We start from the raw sequence: 17,838 nt of genomic DNA on the forward strand, positions 1-17,838 counted from the left end.
CCTTTGAAGTGCCCGCCAAACTATTATATGTAAAGCCTAGAGAAAGAAGTTTGGTAGAACAAACATGGGGTTTTCCGGCAACCAGATAGTAGATACACAAGACTTACTTTGGCATCCTGTTTCTGTTCCTTTCAAGTGCTCCCCAAAGCGTATACATAAACCCAGCAGACCTGTCAAGGAGGGTTTGACATTCAATCAGGACTTAATCCTGTAATGTCTAAAAGGATGCTCACAGCCCCCATTCAGGGAGGTTCTGAGAAGTTGTTTCTGACCATTCGGCCACACTTTTGTTTTTTCCTGATAGGCTCTTCACGTCTACTCAATCAGTGGCTGGGAGAAATTTCAGAGCCAATACAAATTAGCCTGCAGGAACTTCAGGCAGTGAAAAGATAACTTCCTAAAAGTTAGTTTTCCTCAATATTCAATCCAATCTGACTTCACCATTGAATTGGATTTTAAATAACTAGTAAAAATGCTTGCAAGTCGGTCCCATTCCCGAGATACAGAATTAGGATTTTTAATTTGTACTCTTGTTTTCTACATAGGACAACTAGGGATGCAGCAGTGAAAAATAGCTTTTGGGTGCTGTTTACTTTAAGGAAATGTTAACATTACATTTCTACATGTCATACTTTTAATTCATGCACCTTGCCTTGTAGGTGATAACGCCTGCATCGGGATGACTTACTAATACGACTTATTAATAATTGAAGGGAGGTTTTGTCCTGTCAAAAGGGTTTATTTTGAAATGCAGTTTTTACACTGCTACAGTTAGGTTACTCAGGGCAAACCTGAAGCCATGTTTTACACTGTCACTATAGTAGATGGCACAATAGGAGCTGCAGCCCACTTGTTACATTTAACTTATAAGTACTGGGTAAATGTTGAGCCACATACTAGGGGCTTGTAAGTTGGTTAAATATACCTATTAGGAATTTATCAATTTGACCATGTTAATAATAGGAGCGTTGGCATTTTTCAACTGATTAGTAAGGCTAAAGTGCAGAGAGGTCTAACAACAGCAAACATATGGGATCCAGCAACAGGTGAAAAATACAGAGTGACCATTCAGATAAGGATAATTAAAGCTGTGTCTCTGACTTGGTGTCTCTCGAACACAGAAGTCTTTATTATGTACTATTTCAGTGTTCTTGGGTGCATTAGTAATAAAGGATCAGGAAGTCTGGACATAGCTAATGACTCATGCTTTCTCCTAACTTAGTCATTGCGTTTTGGGAAAAGAGGTTTGTCTGTCCTTATGCAGAATCTTTATAAGACTGATGTGTTGAGAGATGGAATTGGAGGGCCAAGCCTAGTAAATATATGTCTGGGCTCTCTATACCTTGATATTGGAATACTCAACTTAATGGTACAGGCTGCATTCAAACTCAAATTTTCATAAGGGAATACAGGGCTAGTGATCCATGCATGTTCCATGCTCCTGCTGTCTTGATCTAAAATGGCTGGGCTTAATGGTTTAGATTCTGTGCTCACTAAACCTTCATATGACAGAACTCTGACTAGAATTCTGGGCTTATGCTCATTAAGCTTTGTGGCACCATTCAGAATAGTGGTATACTTGCCAAAGGTAAAAAGACAGGATTGTCATGTATCAATGACACAGGTTGTGTAAAAAGTTAACACCGCATCAAGTATCTTCGTTATTAAAGGTTACAAAATCATCATCGGATAATGTAAATGATGGACGGAAAGAAGTAATCTCTCACTGTTGTAATTCTTGTAATCATAGTCCACGGTCGCAGTCATCTCCAGAAACTGGGGATATAACATAGAAGCACTGGAAAATACCTTGCAGGGTGCAAGAGATGCAGTTTTGGGAGCAGGGTTTTACCACCTTACTTGAATTTACTGATCGGCTGCAAGAGTAGGAAATCTTGTAAGACAATCACATTACACCCGAAGATACCTCTGGGTAATGTGATTTAGATATAGCAGCATTGGGGATAAGCTGTTTGATGTCTTGCGAGTGAATGGACCCGGTAAGCCCCTGGTGGGCTGCACAAGCACCACAACCCCTGTGTGCCCCCGATCTATCCCTCCAATCCCAGTCTATATGTCAGAACTGTGAAACCATGCCAACATGGTCCTGTGAAGGCCCAATTTCACAACATATAAAAGTTACATCTCCTGATATTGTCAGAGTATTTTTGAGGTCCAAATTTTTTGTGTGACAAATAATATTGAGTATTGATGATTACTATGTTGGATCCAGGACGTAAATAATAAATTAGTATGTATACCGTTAAAACAAGTTTAATATGAGGTTTAGAAGTGTGTTTATCAACATGATTTAGTTATGCCACATTTTGGTGAAAACACCAAGTTAAATAAAATGGATGCTGTTTCTGTCTCTGTTTTTAACTCCTGCATAGCCGTAATGAAATTAAATGTTTTTCTAAGAGTTATGAAGACAAATGCTTATTATTGAAATATTTAGTGTACTTGATAGGTTGAAAAAATTCTAGTTTTATTCTGCTGTTTTTCCGTTTTGCACATTCATGAATTGCCTTTGTTTCATATTGAATATTTTGTTCAAAACCTCTCCAGATGACAGAATCAAAGAAAACAGGATGCTTTTTTAGAAACTGGGATAGTGTTAACGTATAATGTAATTGATGTGAATTACTCTGATTCACCAAAGAATTGTTACATGGGATCATGCCTTGCTAAATCAATGCTTTTAGCTAATTTTCTTTGCAAGAGTTGTATACAAGAGCCCTAGGCCCCAATTCACAAAGCAAAACTTAGAGGAAAGTCAAACTTTACGACTTTCGGTATTCACAAAGGGCACTTACAAGTAGTAAATGCCCTTTGTGAATACCGAAAGTTGTAAAATTAGACTTTAGTCTCACTTTAACTTTCTGAATCAGACCCCTTGATTCTGGGGATGAGACAGGTTTTCCATCCCAGTCTTTTAGGGATGCTGTCTGACCTATTCTTGATTTTTCTGCATATTTGGGACTTAGTTTGATTTATTATTTTTATGACTACTCTGTATTAAGTTTGCACTTTGAGCTTTCATGGCATTTAGTATATCACTTGATTTTGAGATTTCTGTAATAACGCCCTTTAACTTTCCTCTGTTCTAGAACTCAATTATTGAGTAGTCTGAGTTATTCATTATGATGCTCTCCTAAACTGATGTTAGGTGAGGTGCCTTTTCACACATTTATTTCCAGTGGGAGAACCGTATGAGGTAAAAGTTTGGGGTAAGGTTTTTGCTCCAACAATATAATCATGGGTGCAATCCGAGCAGTCTCCAAAGATGGTGAAAGTCTGCAGTGACACAAGGACAAGGTGCCCTTACATCAGAGGTGTTCAAACTTTTTTGCTCTGAGGCCCCTTAAGGAAAATATTTTGAAGTCGGGCCCCCCTCCAAAACTTCATGGCAAGACTTGGGCGAGCGGGAGTGGTACTGCTGAGCGCAGGGTGCTAGGGGTATGAGATAATTTCAAGGGTACTTTTCTGTAGCTCAGACTGATCGGCTTTGTCCATGCTTGTTTTCGAGGTTAAATAGATTTTATTAGAAGTGAAACTTCTGTACAATATATCCTAAGATCAGAGTGCAACAAAGGATTTGTTCACAAAAATTTCACAGCGTACACCAAAAACGCAATCACAGTCATCACACAAATTAAAGCAATCTACAACACTGCAAAGCACGGATGGCTTATTAATACTGAAAATTGAAAAATGTAATCATATGTGACCAGTAAGTTATTCAACACTTTTAACAACAATTTTTGAAGACTATGAAAAGTTGTTCCAGACTTGCCCGGACGAAATCTGTTTTATCATTCTATCACCCAATTATTCACGGAAATCTTCATTGTAAATTTCCAGTTTTTGAGAAGTATAAATATGGATATCATCACAGCTTTTACCAGCTACAATTTTTCAGAGCAATTTAATACTTTTGCATTGCTTCCTTCTGGAAAACCATGACAAGTTTCATCCTACCTTGCAGGACTACATTAACAGGTCGACGTTTGTCAAACATTATTGCAGGTGTATTTAAGACCTGTTAGCACCACTGCACTACAGAAGAGTGGAAGGCGAAGATACGTCATGTGCCACTCATCAAACATGTCCACAATTTAACCTATTAAAGGTTTGCGGTACTTACCATCTATTTCATCCAGTGGGATCTGTCCAAATATCTGAAGATAGGGACGGTAGAGAACTCTACGGAATATCCACTCCACTCGAGAGTCATGAGGATGAAGCAAGGCTTGAGTCGTCACACCGTAGGCAATGAGCCACACACTCAGGAAGAACAGGAAGAAGAACACATCCTTCATCTAGAAAAAAAAAGTTCCTAGTCATTGAAATCAGCTGCCCAGGAACACGACATCACTACTTAAGGAAGCAGAATGTTTAAGGATTTTTCTGCATTGATATTTGCATTTTTCCTTCTTTTTTGGATGTGACAAAATACTTTATCTTGACAAGGTCTACTGAGCTGGTGAGGTAAGAAGCATGTAAATTACCTGTGATGCAGATCATATAATACGAATGATTAAGACTCACAGTGCACCGACATGAGGTCTGTTTATTCTTAGCATTTGTTTCCAATCAGACCAATAAGTTCCTGTTTGATCACGTTTGTCAGAATGGGTAAAGGAAGTAAAAACTATGGCCCAAATGTAGGTATCTTTAGAATAACGACCCCAAATAGCAATTGTTTCAAAATTGCTATTTGGTAATCGGTATTATAAATGTATGACATGTTTATTTCTTAATTTGCGATTCCTAGTAGGTCACAAATTGACCGAGCTCATGCTTTTAATAATGTAGGTTGCAATTTGGGACCCATCCCAGGGATGGTGGGCTGCTGAGGTCAGCAGGCCACCATGTCAGTGGTTGCTCTTAATAAAGCAATCATTTTTTTTTTATAAATGCAGCCCTTAAATGAAAGCTGGATGCATTAAAAAAGAAATTGAACCTTGAAAGTTTCATTTTTCAAGAGCAGGCAGTGGCCCATAAGACCATTGCCTGCTCTTAAAAATATTTTTGTCAACATTCTCAAAGGGGAAGGGGTCTCAAGGGGATCCCTCTTCATTTGCGAATGGGTTACCACCACTTTTAAAATGGTGGTAAATTATAACTATTTTGCGACCAGAACTCAGTTGCAAAACATACAATAATAATTCGATATTTGGATTGGATGACCAAAACATGCAAATTCTAAATACCGGATCGTAAATGCAATTGCAATCCGGTAAGAAGTTACCAAATTGCATTTTGTATTTTGTACATTAGAAAAAGCAAACAGCCCGATTATGTCCTCACAGACATTGACTGCCCCACCAAACATTACTATTACTTTTTCACGTCTATCCTAAAAACCTTTTATGGCCTCACTAGCCTCATTAAATTCATGACTAAAAAATACGTACCTATATACAGAACTTTGGGTCAGCCTTCTTCATCCACTGATCTGCACAAATATCATTCTCATTTTGCTTCTGTCACTCTCACTACATGGCTTGTGGCAAGGTTCCTCGCTCAGCCCTACCCTCTTCAACATCTACATGAGCCCCCTCGTAGCCATCGCACGCCAACACAACCTAAACATCATTTCCTATGCTGACGACACCCAGCTGATCCTCTCCCTCACCAACGACCCCACCACCGCCAGAGCCAGCCTCCAGGAAGGAATGAAAGACGTCGCGGAATGGATGAAGCTCAGCCGTCTGAAACTGAACTCAGACAAGACGGAAGTCCTCATCCTGGGACCATCTCCCTCTGCCTGGGACGACTCCTGGTGGCCCCCTGCCCTGGGCACCGCCCCCAAGCCAATGGACCATGCACGCAACCTGGGCTTCATCCTGGACTCCTCCCTCGCGATGACCAAGCAAGTCAACGCCGTCTCGTCATCCTGTTTCAACACCCTGCGCATGCTCCGAAAGATCTTCCGATCTTCCGGTGGATCCCCACCAAAACCAGGAAGACGATCACCCAGGCCCTCGTCACCAGCCGACTGGACTACGGGAACACCCTCTGCGCTGGTACCACAGCCAAACTCCAGAAAAGACTACAACGGATACAGAAGGCTTCTGCACGACTCATCCTGGACATCCCCCATCACGGCCACATCTCTGCCCATCTGAGAGACCTGAACTGGCTCCCCGTCAGCAAGAGGATCACGTTCAGACTTCTCACCCACGCACACAAGGCTCTCCACGACATGGGGCCCAAATATCTCAACAGCCGCCTCACATTCTACACACCCATCCGCCAGTTCCGTTCCGCCAGCCTTGCCCTCGCCACCGTCCCACGAATTCGCAGAACCACCGCCGGAGGAAGATCCTTCTCCTACCTGGCGGCCAAGACATGGAACTCCCTCCCCACCCACCTACGGCGGACCCAGGACCATCTCTCCTTCAGGAAACAACTCAAGACCTGGCTGTTCGAGCAGTAGCAACTCCCCCTCCCCCCAGCGCCTTGAGACCCTAGCGGGTGAGTTGAGCGCTATACAAATTCACTGATTGATTGATTAATTGATTGATTGGGTCAGCCCACGTCTCTTGTTGCACTGTGAGTGACAACATTTTGCCTGATCACATTTGGGGGCATATGTATCAAGCCCATTCCCGTTCTCAGAATCGGCCCGTTTGCGAACGGGAAAAGGCCTTTTGAGATGTATCATCCCAAAGGGCCCTCGCAAAATTAGGGAATCGCAAAATTTGTGATTCCCTATTTTGCAAATGCATTTAGAAATCGCAAATTGCGATTGCTTAAATGCAATGTAGGAAGCACCTAAGTTGTGTCATTTTAGCTTAAGGAATCGCAAATTACCGCTAACTTTAGTTTGGTGGCAATTTGCGATTTCTTTGAAAAATTAACTTTTTTGCATTTTTCAAAGTGCCATGTGGCACACATACATGTCCTTGGGGCATGTATGTGCGCCACATGTGCACACATGCACATTTCAGGTGTGCAACAGGGTGTCCTTCAGGCACCCTCGCTCCCTTGAAATTGCATACACAATTTGCAAGTATCTATTGGGTACTCGCAGATTGCGCACGCATTTTTCATTCATTCCTATGGGCCTCTTGGCCCATAGAAATGAATGGGAAGTCATTCCTTAATTGCGACTCGCAATTTGCGACTCGCAATTAAGGAATGTCAGGAAATCACATAATATTTTCAATTTTTCATTACATCTTGTTTTGCGATTCCATTGTTTGATACATATGCCCTTTGGACACATTCCTATAAAGTAGTGCACTTCAGTGCTAGAGCTCGTGTGGTACATTTTTACCAATTTATTTATTTATGTTTCATTAAGTATCCCTTTTTTAGACATCCTTCTGGAAGTAAGCATTGTCCTGCCTTTATAGTAATTCAAAGCTGAATACACCTTTTCTTTGCACAAATAAAATTCATGGAGGGAGACTAATTTCTAATGCAATGCAGCACAACAACCAATGTTGCTGTTTTGTGTTGCCTGAAAGGGAGAGAACTAAACAGTGCCATATCTGCTAAGATATGGTGCTGTTTTTGTCTCTCGCCATCTGCTGGTGCACTTAAGGCAGCTTATTCACAATAACCTGGTCCTGATCTGAATAGGCAATGTATTCCTTAACCTCCTTTGTTGACTCGTCAGTGTGGTTATACTTAACCTTACACCCACTCTAGGAGTTACAACAAGGTGTGCCTACCTTTAAAATATCCTCGTACATTCTATGTGTGTCTCCTCATATGTGTCTATATTCCCTTCTCTCAGTCAAAACTCAAGCTGGTCCATGCAAGGTAAGAGAGAGAAATAAGTCAGGAAAAAATGTGTGGGTGGCGGGAAGGAACCTCACTGGAGCAACCACCAGGGAACTGCTGACAGGTTCTCGTCAGTGTGTTCCACTTCTCATCATTGGCTCGTTTCCATAAAAAATACAAGAACACCTCAGCACGCTGAGAGCCGGGCGACTGACGACCAAGCTGGTGAAACATCAACCGAAAGAGATACGATGGGTGATCCTAGAAAAAATCAAGGGGGACCCAAGGACCATAGAAACCAGGCTCATGACAAAGGAAGCAGGCTGGATTTATCAGGAGAGGGCGGATAAAAGTGGCCTCAATGACCTCATTGAATGGAATAAAATATCTGTGAGATGAATGAACACTGACAGGAGGGTCCTCTGAGTAACATCAGTCATACGAGGATGCGATATACTGAGGGAATCTAATATGTGTAATGTAATCATAATGAGCTGAGACTTATCTATATGACACAACCCCAGAAAACAACCGTCTATTGCGATTGTAAAAAAGAATAGGGTTTGTGAATTAACTTTCCACATAGATAAATGCAGCATAATGAGAAACCACCGTGTAAAATGAAAAATATAGCCTTCCTAAAAAGACAGCACACTGGGCAGCGCTCCTTCAATCATCCCAGGCAGTAATTGCATAAAAGTTGTTAAAATCCAGAAGATTACGCATATTTTCATACACGGGATGGGACCTTGATAGGGAAACATCGGGAGACTACCCATTCCAAGATGGCCGCCGCGTCCTACCGGGTCATGTGATGCGCCACGCCACACGCCAGCTTTTAACAAGCCGGTACGAAGTTTGATGGCGGGAGCGGGAGCGGGAGCCCGAGTAGGAACAGCGTCTGCAGACACGGACGGTAAGGAGTGGGACCTGGGTGATGATTGCACTTCAAGTATCCACATCTCGGGGGGTAGTATACGGGAGATGATGACACTCTAGTCAGCATCATGCCTCACGTATTTCAAACGGCCATGCATACATATGGTAGATACCGTGGGGACAAGGGCGGCAGTAACCCCCGTGGGGTCGGGTAATAGCTGTGTATAATCACGCCGTAAACCCAAATACAAGCTGGGAAAACTGGTCATAGCTAGAATGTGGATGGATGTATAAATTGTGCACATGATTGCAGGTCGACGAGAAGCGACCACCACACGTAAATAAAAGGTGGACCAGAGGAGCATACGAGGGTATGAAGAACTACAGGTATGCCGGTAGGCAACGTTGTGAAGGTAATACTGCAACACATGTCCCTGAAACAGTTGGATTTTAAGTACATTTAGAGGATGTGGGCACCAAACTAATGAGTGTCACTCTATGTTTTTATGTTTTTGTTTGTGTGGATGTACCTATGTGTCTACAGATTTGAACGCTGGCAGTGTCCAGGTTTGTGTGGCAAAGAAAATACCCCCAGCCCTGAAGAAGTTGCCGACCAACTTAGATAGGCAACGAAACATGTTGGCTTCATATAATACAAAACGAAGCACAACGGCCGAGTTTTGGTTTTAATGGGAGTAGATACCCAGCATGGAATAAAGTAGTTCAAGTAGCTAGGGTTATCTAACTCCATTTTTAAATAGGGGTCCACACTGAGTAGCGGTGTTGACTCCTTAGGGGTAGATGCACATGAGTGCGATAGGGATACACACCTTTGAGTTGATTAGGATTTACTTTTACAATTTTCCTACTTTACGATTTTGTTTATTTTTGGTGGAAAGGAGCCAATGATGAGAAGTGGAACAAACTGACGAGAACCTGTCAGCAGTTCCCTGGTGGATGCTCCCGTGAGGTTCCTTCCCGCCACCCACACATTTTTTCCTGACTTATTTCTCTCTCTTACCTTGCATGGACCAGCTTGAGTTTTGACTGAGAGAAGGGAATATAGACACATATGAGGAGACACACATAGAATGTACGAGGAGATTTTAAAGGTAGGCACACCTTGTTATAACTCCTAGAGTGGGTGTAAGGTTAAGTATAACCACACTGACAAGTCAACAAAGGATGTTAAGGAATACATTGCCTATTCAGATCAGGACCAGGTTATTGTGAATAAGATGATATGAGTGGAGGGTACCTGAGTTCGAAGTTTCCCTCTGAGCTTCAATTTTGAGAGAAGCACTTAAGGCAGCACCAAAGTCTCTTGCGCCAAAGTTCAGGGGTACCTGTGTGATGTCAAGTATAGGTTTTGTACTGAAAGAATGTGATTCCAATACAAAATACCTTGAAAACATTACTCCAAGTTAAGGTCAGCTCTGTCTATAAATGTTAGTAGATAGAGGTTTGTGCGAAAAGCCATATGTGATTGCATGGGAACAACCGTGTACCATTCATAGTATTCCTCCTTGATGCAAAGTAATGCAAAGCAGTTCTAACACTATTTTGCATTATTCTAAAGTTTTTTTCCATTTTTGGTCAGGAAAGTAAATCCCACATCAACAGTTTGTGAGGGTTTGCATGCTATGATTCTATTGCTGTGGAGCATTATACGTGGACCAACTACAGCCTGGAAATCACCACAAAAACTTCTCCAAAGTTCCTGTATGGTGTCTGCCCACTTTCCACATCAATCTTGCACAAGGTTATAAACTACTTTGCTACCATGTGCTACACGCTTTATGTTGAACTGCCAAATTGTCAATAGGATCCACATCCACTGCATATTTCTTTCAATGTGAGTAGTCCTGATGTTCCTCAGCACTGGATTCTTTCCTCCAGGACTTGTGAAAGCAGGGAATTGCACAAAGCTGTGACTAGTTTTGTGGTGCTCAATAATAACAATAATGTGACTCTCTCCTGGGCTTGCTTATATGCTCCCATTGCCTGAAGTTTGAGCCTCCATGTATGGGACTTCTCTGCCCAGTTCCTGCTTTGCTTTAACAAGAGCATTTGTCCTTTTCCTGTGCAGCTTGCCGCAGATTTCTCCCAGCCCTGCATTGCTTTCAGGGTGTCTATCTGTAAGAGTAAAGCTGCACAAAGACAGTGAGTTTTCTTGTTGCTTTGAGAAGTTCTGAGTCTTACTCCTCCGTAGGAACCTAGTGTATTTGTCCCTTCGTTGGTTTGTTTCACTGTTTGTTCACATTAAGGTTGCTTTGCGTTCTCTATCCTGTTCATTTGCTGTATGCTATTCATGTCTGTTGTTTTCTGGCATATACCTCTGCCTGCTCCTCTGCATCAGTACACCTTTTCCATAGGCATATATTCCTTGACTTTCAGTGGTGCTCCACCCGGAGTCCTTGACAGACTGCATAGTTCGAAGTTTCAAGCTCCACTGGACGGAAAAGCACACACAGACCCAAAATGTTTTCCTACTGTGTTAAGGCACCCCTCTCCAAAACTAAGCATCCTCTGAAAGCCTCTAAAGCAGAGGTCTTCAATCTGTGGGGCGCGACCCACAGGGGAGTCGTGGAGTCCTTGGAAGGGGGTCGCAGAATCTGTCAGAGCATGCAGTTCCTGGCGTCGGGCTGATCGAGGGTGCTCACGGCGGAGGCCTAATTCACACCGAGGTGTGAAAAACATCAAAGCCTCATTAACAAGTAAAAGGTCTTTTAAAGACCTGTCAAGTACTCTGGTGTGGCTGTGTGTGTGTCCCTGAAGCTGTTTCAGCCAGGCTCACATACACGAGCAGGGTGGGGGGGGCCTTGTGGGGGCCTGGGGGAGCAGGCTGTAGTGTAGCCCTTTGAGTTCAATGAATGTTGCAGGCCTGGAGCTGTGGGTCCCATGACACGTCCCCCCCTCCCGCCCCCAGCAAGGAGGCACATAGATGCCCTCCCATGAGCAGGAAAGAAGGAAGAAGACCAGAGAGATACTGACCCCCCCACCCCCATGAGAGAGGCACAGAAAAGGTGGGTGGATGAATGATGGGTGGATGGATGGATGTAAGGATGAAGGATGGATGAATGTGTGAAAAGGTGGGTGGATGAATGATGGGTGGATGGATGGAAGGGTGTATGGGTAAAGGATGGATGTATGGATGGAAGGATGAAAGGGTGGATGGATGAAGGATGGATGTATGGATGGAAGGATGGATGTGTGAAAGTGTGGGTGGATGAATGATGGATGGATGTGATGAGGTCTAACAGGCGCATTTATGGTTGTCAAAAGTTGATGATGAGGAGTACCAGTTTCTAGAAACTTTTGTCGGAAGGGGGTCCTTACGCCTAAAAAGGTTTTACAAGGGGGTCTCGGCATCAAAAAGTTTGAAGACCTCTGCTCTAAAGGAACCCTTAGTCTAATAAAATGGCTCTCTGACCCATCAATATTAAACTTTTATGAGATTTTTTATTTTAAGGATAACAGGTTTTTGCAGATTTTATTAGCTCAACCAAAGGAGGATTTCCAAGACTCTGGTAGTGCTTTTGCTAGCTCTGTATATTCTTATTTTTATTATATGGATTTGTAGAGTGCAAGCCGGCTACTCAAAAGGGTTTCCCAGCACCACGCTCCTCCTGACACCACACAATAGCCAAGTTTTTAACAATTTGTGGAAGACCGAGAGAGAATGACATGCTCTTATAGATGGGGGTAAAGAGATCCACAACGTAGGACCTAAATTGAAAAAAGCTCGGACTCCTTGACGGGATTTCCTTACTGTGGGCATAACTGCAGATCGAGATTACTTGAGCACAGAGAACGATTAGATTAATACAGTGACACCAAGGATATGGGATAGATGGGGCCAGAATTATATAAACATTTATGCATGTAGTATAGCGCTTTAAATTACATTTGTCCTTCAATTGGTAGCCAATGAAGTTTATGGAGAAGGCTAGCTTTGGACGTAAATTTGGGGAGCTGTATTAAAAGTCTTGCAGTGGCATTTTGCAATATCTGAAGCCATTTAAGCAGGATCTTCGAAATGCTTGGGTAGAGAATATTACCATAGTCCAGCTTGGAGATAATCGAGGCCGCATTACAGTTCTTTGGGCTTAGACAGAGAGACATCCAAAAATCTTCCTGAGCTATTTTAGAATGCCAAAACAGGTGGAAGCAACCTTAGTAATATAATGACTCATAGAAAACCTCTCATCAGGCCAAACACCAAGATTCTTAACACAGGTACTGAAGTAGGAGAATTTCCCATAGCCGCAGGCCACAGATGGAGCCCCCAGAGGTGGGGGAGGTTGCCCACCAGCAGAGCCTTAGTCTTATCCCCATTCAGCTGAAGGGAGTTAGCATTCATCCAAGATAAAACTTGAGTCAGGCAGATGTTCAAAGAGAAAACACAATCTGGGTGTTGTCATCGTATCAAATGAGTGTGAGACCACAGCTTTCCACAATATCTGCAAGTGGCCTTACATAAAGATTGAAAAGACTAGTCTAGGAAAAAGACAGCCGGGTTAAGGAGGATTGCACTATAAAGTCAAGTCACGTAGGTTCCATAACATTGTCCACCTCAGATGGCCAGCTGCCACATGACCACAACGTTAAACATTCATCCAAGGGGTATGAGAGACAATTTGTAAACAAAGTAAATCCACAAAATCTGTGTACAGAAAAAAATAATAAGTCGATGTTGCTGTTTATCGCCTTAATGAATCTTTAATATAGATGTGCCTGATTTTCATAGGTGAACAGACAATGCGTTTCGCCCAAACATGGGCTTCTTCAGGGCTGCAATATCATACACTATATAAACATATCAGAATCCAAATATTAACCAAATATTTAGTACAAGGTAAAAGTGACCTATTGTTTAAGGTACTCCGGGTGGAAGAAACACAGGAAAAATGAGGAAGAGTACTCCAAGTGAAAAAAATCCATTTAGTTAGTAAGTAGAGAAACCAATGCTGTTTCACAACCGGTATGCAAGTTCGAGTTTGAAAGAATATGAGGTAGGGGTGAATCAAACCCTAGGGTGAAGAGTGTCCGATAAGAACGGTGCACCTAAGCAAATGAGGAAGAGTGGAAAGTTAACCCAACTGGTGAGTCAGCCTGATTGTGTGTACAGAAAGGTGAGTTTTTTAAAAAACCGCGAGCGACCTCAGCATAAGAGGATATACACCACTATGACCCGATGAAAAGTTGAGAATATGCAGATAAAATGATTACTGTCGTGTCCTAGAATCGGCTTACCGATTTAGGAGTGCTATTATCTTGCCAGAGGAGCTTAGGTAGGTCTGCAAGGTGTGTGTGTCCGTGTTGGGATGTAGATAAGGAAGAGTTTACCTAGGCAATGGAAAATTATATAAATAAAGAAAAATCCCATTGCATTCACAAAGTGTGATTCATGAGAATAATTCATCCAACCAACCTCTAGTTGTGAATGGCTACCTATTGGTCCATTCGGGGGAGACGCCAGGTCTCTCCCTCCATCGTGTGGGTCCATGTCAGAGGTGAGAAGTATCTATGGAAAAAGGGACCTGCGATGAATCATTGTACTTAAGTTAAGCAAAAGAATAGAGGGGGCTACACAGTAGTATATCCATATGGGATCCCAAGTGAAAAATTAAATGTGTTGAAGAAATCCGTAACTGACTTAGGGTTATCCATTTGAAGAAAACCTAGCCTAAGTAGTGGCATGTAGTACGCAGTATTCCTGAACTGCAATGCGCTCCTGATTACGTGACTGGTGCGAAAGAACCAGCGGTAGTGAGCGTTCAGCCCTGTATCAGGTTACAGCAACCATAAAGCAATCTAGAAAATATGGCAGCGCCCGTAAACTACAAATGATGTGCGTTCAACCCTCAGTATAATGCGGGGCATCAATGATGCCAAGAAACCTTATTCCCAGCTCAGACTATGCGCCCACAAGATGTAATAAAACATAAAAATTAGCAGAAATAATGATCTTATAAGTCATAAAAACACTTCTTCATATCGGGATATCGGACCAGCCACTATATCTGCGGCTCATGATAAGCCCACGTGCTCACCGCTGCTAAATGCTTGATGACGCGTCATGAGCATGGCTCGCCCCCTGCTTACTTGGGTCAGGTAAATTGTGTGAGAGACGTGTCCGGTGGCGTCTGGTCCTCGCAGGAGGGAGTAATCTCTCCTAGTCATTCCGATTCACGTTTTAGTTAGGAACCCGTGTGGTACTTCCGGGTTAGTGTCACTTCCTGTGCACGTCTAGCCAGACAACCCGGCGTCAGGAGACGGCCATATTACCAGCAGGCAAGACCAATAGTAGAGGTTGAAAACATTGGTCTGAAGGTGAGCGGTATAAAAACCAACAATAAATGGGAAACGTTGCTAATTCAGAAAGAGCTTACAAGTAGGCAAGTAGTGAGACTGTCAGTTGTTATAGTCATACAGAGTAATAACACTGTTACAATATTACAGTGGCCTAAAGGAATCAGTGAGTAAAAGGTGCATGTGGATTTTGATGGAAAGTGAATCTGACAAGAGAGTAGTCGTCAGGTGTAAAGGGTAATTGACAGGAGAATCATGTTATAATTTGTACATCTAACCGTACGGCAGAAAGAGTCATGATTGGAGAAGTACATGAATGCAGTTTGACCATCTTGTGGTCCATCATATTCCAATACATTATTGGTGAGCAGTAACACGAGAACTAGGGAGGTTCGAAATTTGTACGGGTGCATATATATTTTAAAACGACCGTCATGTGGTCCATTCCTGGCTATTACAAAAAACGGAAAAGGATCATGCAAGTATCTCAAAGGGTATGCGATTCAGACAATAAAAATATTATGCAATTACTTTTTCAGGGGTAAAAGGCAAAACATTAAGAGGCAAGTTCGTCGGTTAACAGATTGTCCTGGAGACTTGTCAGAGAGTGGTGTTCATCAGCTCCTAGGCGGGGACATAGCCCAGGAACACAAAGATGGTATATAATCCATATGTAGAGTAATGTGTCACGCTGTTGCTAAGAAACATTGTTGGTAACCAGAAAGCCCAGTGCTAATACATCATGGTGAGCCAGACCCCTAGCAGTGACATCCGACTACACAATGGTTAATTTTCATCTGTGTGTCATTTATCCTTGGGTATCTGAACAGAGCACATTCATATAAGACTCCCAGTGTGGTACAATGGTGACAAATTATAGGAAGTAGTGCATTTCAATGTCACTGTTGAGACCCAATGTGGAAGAGCGTAGGGTGCAGATCCACCTGGCTTCCACTTATCTGAGAGTCAGTTCCCTGTCACCCCCTCTCCTGTTAGGCATCACAACATCAATGCCATGGAAGTGAAACTTCATCCTGTCAACCCTACTATTGCAATTGTGTGAGACTAATCCATATGACGTGTCCCCATTTAGGACTGCTCTGCTGTGTTCTTGGATGCGTGTTTTGAGCTGTCTTACAGTGCTTCCAAGTTATATCTTTCTGCAACCACAAATTAGTATGTAGATCACAAAACTGGTAAGGCAATTGATAAATTGACGTATTCTGTGTTGCGTGCCTGTGTTGTACCTAAAGGTGGTGGTGTTGTTACACCCCAGCCTGCAAATGTTGCACAAGCTGCAGGTATAGAATCCTAATGAGTTGTGCAGCCAGCTTTGTAGTTGTGGTGTTTTGCAGAGTGTATAGCTGGGGCACAGTGAGTCCCTGATAGTGCTACTCTTGCCGAACGTCATAGATGGTCTTCGGGTGATAATGTTGTTGACTACCCCTAGTGCTGTCTAGCATTGTCAATGAGCTAAACAGGGCGATTAGCGATCTAAATGCTAGTTTATTTATTTATTTATTTATTTATTTTTAGAATTTATATAGCGCGGCTGATACCTTGCAGGCTTCCTGGCGCTGTAGAATACTTCAACTGAGGATAACTGGTAACGGGTAACAGGCGGAGTGAAAATTAAGGAAACAACCAGGTCTTGATCCGTTTCCGAAAGGGGAGGAGTTGAGAGGTTTGGCGTATGTCAATAGGCAGACTGTTCCATAATTTGGCCGCTGCGACCCTGAATGATCTTCCCCCCGTTCTAGCTTTGTAACATCTGGGCACTATTACCAGATATGCTGAGGAAGAACGTAGCGTTCTGGTGGGAGTATACCATGAGAACATGTCTTGCATCGGTCTGGGTCCAAGTCCATGCAGCGCTTTAAAGACAATGCAGAGGGACTTGAACGCCACCCGCTGCTTCAAAGGTAGCCAGTGTAACTCGGCTAGTGCTGCCGAGGCCGATGATCTCCTCGTCCAGCCAAGAGCTAGCTTAGCGGCGGCAGACTGAATTCTTTGAAGCCGGTCTAACAGCGTAATTGGGGACTCAAGAAGCAGAGCGTTGCAATAGTCCAGGCGACTAAGTATAGTACACCTGACTATCATCGCCCGAGCTTGTGAGGGAAGGAGTGGCATGATTTTACGCAGAGAGCGTAAAAGAGCCGAGCATGTCCCCACTGTTTTGGCGACCTGGGTGTCCATATTCAGTTTGTTATTGAGCGTAGCTCCCAGGTTACGGACCGAGGTAACTGGCAGTGGTTTGTCCCTAAATTCCGGAGGCCAGAAATCACTCGGGAACTGACGAGAAATATATGTATCCAATTTGCCCAATTTGCCCGATCGCAAATTACCAACTACAATACATAATGATTTTTTGGGGCACTTGCGTATGCACTTTGTAACAAATAGTAAACCCAAAAGGTATTTACCCCTAAAGTACAGGAATGGTATAGTACCGACTGCAAAAGGAAAAGGAACAGGGAGAGCAAAAGGTGGGATGATTTGAAGGAGGCCTGTGATAATAGGAATCCAAAGCAAAATTGGAATATCTATAAATGGAACAGAGGGGGGAAGGCTGCTGAGCCCCATAACCATTTCTCACAATTAGTGTGGGTTAACCACTTTAAACCACAATATGCGGCTAGTGAGCTAGTGAGCATGATAGTGAAGTCAGTATTGCTAATCAGTTTTTTATTGAGGAAGCATTTAGTAGGGCGGATGTTGAGGTGGCCTTAAAATCTATCATGGCAGAAAAAGCCCCGGGTTTGGATGGAATACCGGGGGATGTATTTCTTGCCAATAAGGCAAGGTGGAGCTTATATATTTTCCTATTGTCAAATGCTATAGCTCAGGGGTCGCCGATTCCAGATTCCTGGAAAGGCGCGGAGATCATCCCCGTCTTTAAAAAAG

The 17,838-nt window shown here is 42.9% G+C and overlaps 1 protein-coding gene across 1 annotated transcript in view; it reads right to left on the reverse strand.

Moving 5' to 3' along the window:
* The window catches only part of TRPM5 (transient receptor potential cation channel subfamily M member 5), a 549,888-nt gene that overhangs the window by 248,720 nt on the left and 283,330 nt on the right, over positions 1-17,838 (reverse strand). Inside the window, exon 18 of the mRNA XM_078683456.1 lies at positions 4,148-4,322. Within this exon, the coding sequence (XP_078539582.1) occupies positions 4,148-4,322 (175 nt within the window). The remainder of the gene's footprint in view (positions 1-4,147; positions 4,323-17,838) is intronic.

Source organism: Lissotriton helveticus, chromosome 3_1 (genome assembly GCF_964261635.1).
Source record: "Lissotriton helveticus chromosome 3_1, aLisHel1.1, whole genome shotgun sequence".
NCBI lineage: Eukaryota > Metazoa > Chordata > Amphibia > Caudata > Salamandridae > Lissotriton > Lissotriton helveticus.